The following is a 10,175-nucleotide window of genomic DNA, read 5'->3' as shown; positions in this document are numbered from 1 at the left end:
CCTCGTGGTTTGCATCAGCTGGGTGTGACACAGATACGGAAGGTGCCTTTTTATCACCTCCTAGGGCAGGGGTACGTCCTTGTCTTTACAGCCCTTCCTTGGCCTCATGTTAACTTATCTCTTGCAGCTGCGTGAACAGCACAGACAGTGAGGGTGGCTGCACCCCGATGCACCTGGCGTGTCGCAAGGGAGACATGGAGTGCCTGCTGGAGCTGCTGGAGTGCCATGCGCGGGTGGACATCACCGATAGGAATGGGGAGACCGTTTTCCATTATGCTGTGCGAGGGAACAACCCCCACGTCATCGAGGTGGGGTGATTTCAAAGCTGGGGGGCAGTGGGACTAGAATGGCTCCTCTATCCTGTGAGAAGACAGGAAAATAGCTGCAGACAGGGGAGGAGAAAGTCAGTTCCCTGTACCATGGCACTGAGTTAGTGCTTGAGGATGATTTTGCCTCTTTCTTCCCCCTTCACTGATGCTGTTTCCCATAACCTGTCTCCAGATCCCACCCTGCAGTGCAACAAGGATATTAAGCAAGTTTCCTCAGAAAGTCTTCTGCACTGTTATTTGTATCAGGCCTTCATCTGGCCTCTCCTCAGGCCCTTGGATGTCCCTTCTCTGTCTCCTCCAAGCAGGGTATTTGTTTTTGAGCAGAGTGCTCCCGTGGGGGAGTGTGCGCTGCTCACAGACTGAAGGACAGTTTGAGCTACCCTGGGCTCTCCTGAGCTGAAGAACCTGTTGTGTGAACTGAGCGGTCTTGCACCAGGGACAGCGATCAGAGCCTCAAGGCACAGACAGTCTGAAGCCAGACTAATTGCTGAGAAGGGCTGGGCAGAGTGAGGGAGTTCATAAGGGCGTGGGTGGCCTTCCACATTGGGTCCTCAGGTCCATCAACTCCCCAGCACCCAGTGTGAGTGTGTAACCACCTCTCCTCTACAGCTGCACCCCCACATTTGCCCAGTACCTGTTGTGACAGCTCTCTCTCCAGACTGTGCTGGACTTTCCTGATGCTTCATGGGGGAGGGATGATGATTGGGACTTGCCATGCTGTGGGGCAGGACACTTAGGACCTTTGTGTTAAAACTCCTTTGCTTCTCTGATAGCAGCGACTTGGCTTGTTGTTACAGAAGCACTTTCAGGTCTGATCTGTCTCCTGTTTCTTTCTCCTCTCTCTTGATTCCTTGCTAAACCAGAGAAAACAAACTCTACAAATTCCTGCTTCTCTTGTGTGCACCAGGGCTTGCAGGGTTTCCCCAGTGTGGCAGTGGGATATTTTTGTGTAACGAACCAGTCATCAGATAACAGGCCCCCAATTTACGGGGAGAATAGGAAAATTCCTTCAAACATATCACCGCATGTATATTTTAAACAGAATCCTGTTTGTATCTGAAAGCAATGGTGAAGTTGCAGGGGAGGGTGAGCTCCTGCCTGCTGTCTGGCCGTGGTAACTGATGGAGCTGCAGCAGGAGACGAAACTGCTGCTTTCAGTTAGTGCTCTCATTCGGCTGGGCTGAGCTTGGCTTGTGCAGCGGGAGACTGTGGGGCTCTGCTCGGTTGTGTTGTTCGCGGTGGTACCTGTGCTTTTTGGCTCTGAGGTGTCTTGGAAGCACGTGGGCCAGAGGAAAGGGGCACAGAGAGCAGTGATAAGTCCCTTGGGGAGGGAAAACAAGGAGTGCTTCCATGGCTGCTCTGGTGGAAGCAAGGATGGAGAGGAGAGGCTGTAGCATCATGAGCAGTCCAGTGCTCCCCGAGTCTGTCCTCACCTCAGGGAGAAAGACGGTGCTCTTCTATGTCTGTTTATTTATCTATTGTTTTCTCTTCCCAGCTCCTGGGCAGAACCCCAACTACTGGCTTGGACCACCTGAGCCACGAAGGGCTGACTGCTCTGCATCTTGCTTGTCAGCTGGGCAAAGAGGACATGGTTCGGTCTCTGCTGAAGTGCCGTGCCAGCTGCGGTGTCGTGGGGATGCTGGGCTACCCCATCCACACAGCACTGAAGTTCTGCCAGAAAGGGTAGGTAACTGCTTGGGCTCTTCCTCCAGTCTGGGGACCTGTCTGCTTGCTCAGGGTGGTCCAAGGCTGGACCCCTTTCAGGGCAGCGTTCAGTAGGAAGAGATCCTCTGCTCTTCACTGCTGCACCACCGAGCTGGCAAAAGAACAGAGAATTGCTGGTGTGAGAAAGAAAGAAACACTTTCAGAAAAAAAAAGTTTTCCCTGAATTTGTGTATTATTTAGTATCAGACATCAGGAGAAAGACGCAAATTTAAAAAAAAAAAAATTGTGAAGTACTTTTTCTCAGAATGAGCTGTGAGAAGATGATTTTCTGATGCTTAAATAGTATTGCTAATGGCTGTACCTCTGTCTTTGAGCACTCTGATCCTAATAAGCTTTCATTTCAAAGCCTAGCTATTCCTGTCTCCCGTGTTCCAAAGGTACTCTTGATAAACACACTTTGGAACTGAATCAAAGAAGACAGGATGTTTACTCCCTGTCTTGTTTTCCCTGGAGAAATTTTATTCTCTTTAAGTGCTTTATAATACTTAATATATTCATAGAGAGTCCGAGCTCTAAGAATAGGGCTCTCAAGTCAACGCTAGCTGCTGCTGCTAGCTAATTTTTCAGCATTTTGAAAGGTGCTTTCCAACATTAGAGACACGTTCACAAGCCAAAATTGCACTTAGGTCCCTTAGTTTGCAGCAGGGCTTGATCTCTTGTGCATGATTTATTTGGTGGTGTTTCAGCTTGTTTTGTAAGCCTGCCTGCCCACACTTTCTAGGCACTTGGTACTAGCCTGTTCACTATAGGTGTGATTTTTCACTCATGGGGAAATACAGAGATTCTTAATGTGAGCAAGTATTTAACTATTTCAGTTTTATCCCCACATTTCCGCGGAGAGAGAGGAAGAGAAGAATTTCCCCTCGGGTCTTGAGAGTTTCCAGAAATGCCATATTCCTGTACTGGAGAACCACCCAGATGTCGCTCCACGACTTGGAACTGGGAAGGGATTCTCCTGTTTCCTCTGAACGCTGTGGTGCTTATATGCTTCCTGTTGCACCCTTCCTTTCTGAAAAGAGCAAAATGAAACTGCAGCTGAGGAGCTTGCGAGTGCTACAGAGAGCCTGCTGCTGCTGAAGTGTTCCTGAAAGGCTCTGGGCGGGAGGCAGGTGCTGATGTGAGCGGAGTCTTGAGTTGAGACGGCAGCCACCCATCCCTTCATCTCGTTTCCTTTGCCAGGTGTGCCCAGGCCATCCTCGAGGCGGATGCCAGCCAGGTTCGCTCCAAGGACCTGCGATATGAAGCCATTCCGCTGCACTGGTCAAAGAAGGCAGAGGTAGATGAAGCCAATCCGTGGCGAGGGCCTGTGCTGCCACCCAGCACCTGGTTAATCCCTCCTGTTGCTGACCTTGCCCTTTCCTGAGTGCCTGTGCAGAGCCCTGGGAGTGCCAGAGCCCAGCTGGAAGCCTGGAGTTTGATTCTCTTTGCCCTGTGATGATAGTGCTGTTTGCCATTGGGGAATGGAGCAGCAGAGCCTTGCAGTGAAACAAGCTGGTGGGCTCATCCCCAGTGTGTCATCCTTGGCTGTGAAGCTGCCAGCTTGTCCCTCTTCCCTTTTCGTTAGGGAAATGGCAGCAGCGTCACTGTTACCCCTGGGGGGAGCTCTTCTCGTTAGTGACAGTTTCAAGGAAGGAAATCGATTGATGCCTTAAACTGCAGGAAGAGTGTGAGGTAGACACAGGGTGGTGGCATGTGGGTTATGGTCCATCTTCTGCCAGAGATGAGCAGATCAGAGGTGTCCTTTGTCATGCTGGAGCACCTGGTGCTTGTTGCAAGCAGAGGACATTCCTATGGCGGGGGTGTTTTGCCTTCTGCAGGATTGCATCCTTCTCAGAAATGGCTCGTGGAGTTTCCAAGCAGATGTAAGTCTGCTTGGCTTATAAAGAGAAGATCAAAAAGCTCCAGCCTGCAAGGATTCTGTCCTGAGCAGCAACTGTTTTTTCTCCATTGCTCAGCCAGTTTCTACTCTTGCGTCTAAGTCCCAAAACACCCAGAAGCTCTAGCCAGATTGTGATTCCACTAGTTCTGTCGTAAGACAGAGAAACCCATCTCCAATGCTTGGAACGACGCAGCTGGCATCTGCCAGCCAGCTGTGTCCAGGCTAAGGGTCCTGCCTCTTCCCCTGCTTTGCCGGCCGTAAGACCTGGGTCATCTGAGCGCCCGGGCGGCTCTCCTCACAGTTGCTTTCTTTCTTCTTCACTTGGCACGTGCATGCTTGGGTGCAGATGACGCGGCTGCTGCTCGAGTATGGGTCCGAGGTGAACGTAACCAGTGGGACAGCTGACACGGCTCTGCACATTGCGGTCAAGAGGGGCCGCTTTGACTGTGCCATGGTACTGCTGACACACGGGGCCCACGCCAACGCCAGGGACCAGGATGGCAACACACCCCTTCACCTGGCCATGAAGGTGAGTTTCCTGCAGAGGCTGCTGGGAAGGAGAGAGGATTTTCTTGGAGGGTTGAGGCAGGGACAGGCTCCTTTGAAATTCTGGCTGTTGTCTTTAATGGGATGATCCCTTGTGGGTGCTTTAGCTAATGGAGAGAGGAGGGGAGGAATGAGAATTCATGTAGCCAAGGGGAGTGTGGCTCTTGACTGAACTTTCTCTTGTCCCCTAGCAAGACCACCTGGACATGATCAAAGCGATCGTTGTGTTTGGAGGAGATGTCGAGATCCCCAATGATCTTGGGGAGACACCAGGGCTGTTGGCAGCCAGGAGCAGCAAAGGTGAGGGACCATGTCGGCAGCCTTACAGGGTGAACCCGGCATCCTGTCTCCCCTCGGTGGCCAAAACAGTGATGAGGAAAAGTGAAAACATGCCCAGGGTGGGCGATGCCTCTCGAACATGCTTTCCCAGTTTCTGGTTGCTCACAGGGTAGGCACTTCCCAAGCTAGTGGCATAGGCGCTGTATTAGTAGCTTTTGACAGATTTTCCTTCTATGAGTCAGAGATGCAAGCGGAAAACTTGGCATGCACTCCCCCTCTTTCAAGCAGTGATGTCAGGCGCTGCTGGCTCACAACGGGATGACGCAGTGCTGCTGAACTGCCAAGGCGTAAGCAGACATGGGTGGCTTTTCAGTGGCAAGAAGCGTGTGGCACTTGCCTTTGAAGCTGCACAGCGCTCGGCAGCCCTGCTGTGCACGAGTCCTGCTGCCTTGCGTTCGAGGAGAGATGCTTGGGATGTGTTTTCCCCTTCCCACATCCCGGAGGTTTCATGAGGGTCAGGGCTGCTGTGAATTTGGCAGAATCACACCCCTGCTCTGGTGTGTGCGTGCACTGATTCCCTTTCTGATCTGTGACTTCCCCTTCGTCACCTAAGGTGCGAACCGGAAAGTGCTTTTAGACCTGCTGCAAACTGTAGGGACCGAACGCTGCCACCCACCCAACCCTGACTCCCCAAGCCTGGCATCATCTGCCGCCTCCTTCCTGGAAGGCCAACCTTCCTCGTCGAGCAGCTTCAACAGCTTAGGTAAAGCCTTCCCTGGCCCTTCCTCGCTCTCCTTCCTCTTGCTTCACAGTGCTGTCTCGAATCTCTTCTTCAGATGAGCCATGCTCTGGGGACTGTCTCCTAGCACTCAGTTTCTGGTGACTCTGTGCCCATTCAGCTGCGGCAGGGTCCCATCTCTTTTCTCTGCTTTTCCTCTGTGTGTATTCTAAGCTCTTGTACCCTAAACTTTTGTTTTATAGACCTGCCAAGGCAGCTCTGTAAAAGGGAAAGGGAAGACTGATTCACTGACCCCTCTGGAAGAGGTGTAGGACCTAGTTGCCTGCATGTACTTTATCCGCTGGGTTGTGTGCAGAAGGGAAGGTACTTGCTGGTCTGCCTCAAGACCCTCCCAATGTCATGCTGGGCACAATGAAGTTAGAGGTGTCATTCAGATCCTGGAGGCCAGCAGTTGGGAGTTAGAAGGGGTGAAGCCCAAGGATAAGTGACCCTGGTCACAGGGTGTACATTACACATAGTGAAAACCTACCTTAGGACATATGATTGTGTTGTAGCTTGTACTGGCCAGACTGCGTGAATAAGCCTGTGGGTCTGTTCTAGATGCTGAGCTTTCCTCTGGGGAGCTCCAGAACTCAGGCAGAGGCAATGGGAGAGGTTACGGAGTGGGCAGTAGGTGAGCTGGCTTGGAGGGAGGCTCTGACACTCGTGAGAGGCATGCAGGCAGATAACAGCTGCTTGTGGTCCACTTCCCCTCTCAGGCTGATGGTTTCCTTTGCGAAGACCCTCCTGTGGGGCTAGAGGACAGCCCCAACCGGGCTCTGGAGTGCATATGTATCGCCCCGAGTCTCTCTGGCTGGCGACCCCAAGATTTTCTTCCTACTATGGCTTTCTGAAGGCAACCCCTCCCGTTTCAGCTCCCGTGCAGTAACAGAACAAGGCCTTTTTTTGTTAAGGACTCTGACCCTTGAAGGAACTCTTCACCACATTCCTTGCCATCCACAGCCACCTTCTGGCCTGGGTGCTGGCAGGAGTATTTAACTTCTCTCCCCCTTTTTTTTTCTTCTTTTGGTTTCACAGGCTGGCTTCTCACCTAGCCTGGATTGGTGCCCTGCACGCAGGGTGGCCTGGGTGTACGTCGGCTGAGGGGTAATGACAAGCCACCCTGTCCCCACAGCTCTCCTGCCCAGGTTACCTCACAGGAGTAGATTTAGGTTTTTAATCTTATGGCTTTGCAGTAAACTGCGTAGTGGACACGCTGCTAGGCTCTGCCTTCTCTCTCGCCTATTGTGCTCACCATCTGCTTCCACAAATCCTTTGTCTTTGCCAGTGCATCTCCAGCTGCCTGCTCTGAAGGATGGGGTTTCTCCTCTTTGGTGCAGAGTTTAATCTGGGGGGGTACCTGGTGGCTCTGGGTAAGACGGCTTGTGTCTTCTGCAGGGAGTTTTATTCAATTGGGAAGGGAGTTGGATGTTCTCTTGCGATTATTGTGGAAATTGTGTACCACACTGATGGGAGGTTTGGGTACCCTGACCAAGTTTTCTTGCGTCAGAGACAAAGCAGGAAGAGTAACTGAAGGTTTTCTAATTGATTAAGTATAACTTGGTTGACTGCTGCCTCTGAGGCCCTCGTCAGAGGGTTCAGGTGGCAAAACGGCCTCTAATTTTTCTGTCATTTTGCATGTTCGTGGCTCTCCAGGGTACAAGGACCTTCTGTATGTTTCTGCAACTCTCGGACAGTTTTTGAAGGCACCAGATATTGTGGACTCGCCCAGTGAGGGTAGAAGAACGTAAGTGAGGAACAGCTTCTGTCCAGGCTCCTGTGCAACTTGGAAGGTGAAATCCATGTGTGAATTCTCCCCACCCACACCCATTGGTGTGGCATCCTCAGAGCTGATGTTATTTACTGTCTCTGACATTGCGGTTTTTGCCAGAACCCCGTGATAAATCTCTGTTCCCATGAACAGCCATCACCTGCTCCTGCCTGCAGCCCTGGAGCTGTGGTGGAGCCCGAGCTCAGGTGAAAACCCTGCTCTGTCCCTGCCCTCTGCCACTGGGCACCAAACGCTGTTTTAGCTTTCTGACTTCGCCGTCTCCACGTGCTGGCCCGACACTCACCCGCTCCTTTGTCAGGCTGTGCACTGCCTTAGCAGTGCCTGCGCCTCCCCTTGCGTGGAGCAGAGGGAGGGTTGGCACTGAAGTGCTGCTAGCAGGAACTTAGGGCTGTCTGCCTGGTTTTTTTGACACAACACGCATTACTGCATAGTAAGGGACTTGGATGCATTTTTTGCTTGTGAATGTCTCTGGTGTAGAGGTTAGAGATGGCTAAAAGAGCAAGTTGTGTTGCACCAGCTCTGACAGGACTTATCTGGCCATGTCCAGGCTTACTGGTATCTGAGGAAGCACCACTGGGTCTATTTGTTCACCGATTGCGCTGTCCGCAGCGGTGTTCTTGTTTCTGGTGTAGTTTGCCATCCCCAGGGCCGTGTTCCCGTGTGGCATGCTGTGATTTGTAAGCTGTGCCACAGCTCCTAGACACCTGTGTCTGTCTCTCTCCAGTCACGACCGCCTCCTGTGTCTGGATGGAGGGGGCATCCGGGGCCTGGTGCTCATCCAACTCCTCCTGGCTATCGAAAAGGCTGCAGGCCGTCCCGTTCGTGAGATTTTTGACTGGATCGCGGGAACCAGCACTGGGGGGATCTTGGCCTTGGCTATTGTACACGGTGAGGACAGTGCGGATAATGGCCCCTTCTCTCTGAGGGCCTGAATCCTCACTGAGTCCCGACTGAGATTTGTCGTACTGACCAGAAGAGGGAAGGGATGTTTGTTGATGAAGGAAGGCTTAGGCCTGGCTTTGTCCTCGCTTCTCACGTCAGCTGGCCTTGAGCAGCTTTCTGGGTTTGGGGAAGTGCCTGGCTCTTCCGTGTTCTGTCCTTCCTGCTCTCTATGGGGTTTCACAGCAAGGTGATTGACACGTTCTGGTAGTGGGAAACTATGCTCCAAGCTTGCCCTTCCTCTTTGATCCTTCCCAGTCGTGCTGCAGAGGTCCAAGCAGATGACAGACAGCTTGGGAAGGGGATGAGACTGGGATTGATTCCTCCCATGCCCCACTGGTCCTGGAAAGTCCCAGCTCTAACCTGCTGTTTGTTCTGCCTGCCCTTCCCCCCCACCCCCTGCTCCGGCTGATCCACGAGTGCAATGATGCTGTTGCCCATCTCAGGGAAGTCCATGGACTACATGCGCTGCCTGTACTTCCGCATGAAGGACGTGGTGTTCCGAGGGTCTCGGCCCTACGAGTCGGAGCCCCTGGATGAGTTCTTGAAGAAGGAATTTGGGGAAAACACCAAAATGACAGATGTCCGAAAACCCAAGTAAGTCCCGCCTGGAGCTGCGCTGGCTGATGCTCTCCTGAGTGTGCTCTAGACCACTCTCAGCAGAGGTGCTCGACCTGTCCTTAGAGCAGATCTGGAGGAGTGTGATGTGCAGACTAGTGAAACCATAAGTACGCTGCTTTGTGGGGGGTTTTTTTATGTTTACTCTGTCATGTTCTCTTCCCCAGGGTTATGGTGACAGGTACATTGTGTGACAGGCAGCCAGCTGAGCTCCACCTTTTCCGGAATTACTCCAAACCAGAGACAAAAACCTCCACTGAATACAAAACAAGCGCAACTTTCAAACCGCTCACTCGGCCAGAAGGTAAATGCTGGCATGCAGCAATCCAGCTGGTTGGCAGGGAAGGGGGCTGTCCCTCAGACACAGAAGATTTCCTCTCCTTCCTTCCATTGCTCTGAAAATCGGGGTGTCCCAGCAATTGATCATCCCTGATTCTTGACTTGTAGCTTGGTCCTAGTGATGCTTCCCTTGTCTCCTCTCTCCTCCTCCTTTGGCTTCTCTTGAACCAGGAATGGGGGCTGGCTAGTGAGGTTCAGGAGGAGGGGGGTCTTCTGGAGGAGTCCTGCATGCAGTCAGTACCTTTCCCTGGGCTCTCAGGAGCAGATTAACATGGAAAAGCTGTGTAACTGAAGCATGCAGCCCCCTTCAGCCAGCCTCTTTCTTTGTCTAGCAAACATAGCTTGTTCACTGTCAAAATAGCAGCAGTGAAGCTGGTAGAGAGTGAATTTGACCCAGGATGTGTAGAAAGTGGTGAGAAATTTTCTAAAGCCCTCCCCCTGCCACCGGATAATCCTGTGCATCCAAGCAGAAGCCCTACTGTTGGGACAAAGTAGGCGCAGCTACCTAGGGCTAGGTCTTCTGGAATTGCAAGCTTTGTGTTAGTGAAGGCAGGATGCTTCTGGCACACAGGAGAGTTGCTGCAAGAGGCCATATGCTTTCTCTCCCTCCAGACCAGCTTGTATGGCGTGCTGCCCGCTGCAGCGGTGCGGCTCCCACTTATTTCCGGCCAATAGGCCGCTTTCTGGATGGTGGGCTGCTAGCCAACAACCCAACCCTCGATGCCATGGCGGAGATCCACGAGTACAACAAGACGCTGATCAAGAAGGTGAGGGAAGTCCTGGCCCTGACTGGTAACTGGGGCTTTATTTGCTCCACTGAGCCTCCCTTGAAGGGGAAGGGAGTTTGGGAATGGATGCCTCCCTCGTGGGCAAACAAGGTAGCAGTGCAGCAGCCTGGAAGGAAAGGTATTTAGGGGGATACGTGTTGGGAAGAGTGGCTGAGAGGTGCAG

At 52.4% G+C, this 10,175-nt stretch overlaps 1 protein-coding gene across 1 annotated transcript in view; it reads left to right on the top strand.

Moving 5' to 3' along the window:
• The window catches only part of PLA2G6 (phospholipase A2, group VI (cytosolic, calcium-independent)), a 14,547-nt gene that overhangs the window by 1,706 nt on the left and 2,666 nt on the right, over positions 1-10,175 (top strand). The window contains exons 3-13 of the mRNA XM_010141675.1: positions 128-308; positions 1,825-2,012; positions 3,234-3,330; positions 4,280-4,462; positions 4,671-4,779; positions 5,372-5,521; positions 7,193-7,283; positions 8,053-8,216; positions 8,714-8,864; positions 9,053-9,189; positions 9,837-9,991. Of these exons, the coding sequence (XP_010139977.1) occupies positions 128-308; positions 1,825-2,012; positions 3,234-3,330; positions 4,280-4,462; positions 4,671-4,779; positions 5,372-5,521; positions 7,193-7,283; positions 8,053-8,216; positions 8,714-8,864; positions 9,053-9,189; positions 9,837-9,991 (1,606 nt within the window). The remainder of the gene's footprint in view (positions 1-127; positions 309-1,824; positions 2,013-3,233; positions 3,331-4,279; positions 4,463-4,670; positions 4,780-5,371; positions 5,522-7,192; positions 7,284-8,052; positions 8,217-8,713; positions 8,865-9,052; positions 9,190-9,836; positions 9,992-10,175) is intronic.

This window comes from Buceros rhinoceros, unplaced genomic scaffold, assembly GCF_000710305.1.
Source record: "Buceros rhinoceros silvestris isolate BGI_N320 unplaced genomic scaffold, ASM71030v1 scaffold32468, whole genome shotgun sequence".
NCBI classification, from domain to species: domain Eukaryota; kingdom Metazoa; phylum Chordata; class Aves; order Bucerotiformes; family Bucerotidae; genus Buceros; species Buceros rhinoceros.
The sequence above is the reverse complement of the archived record's forward strand: the minus strand, read 5'-3'. Positions and strand labels throughout refer to the sequence as shown.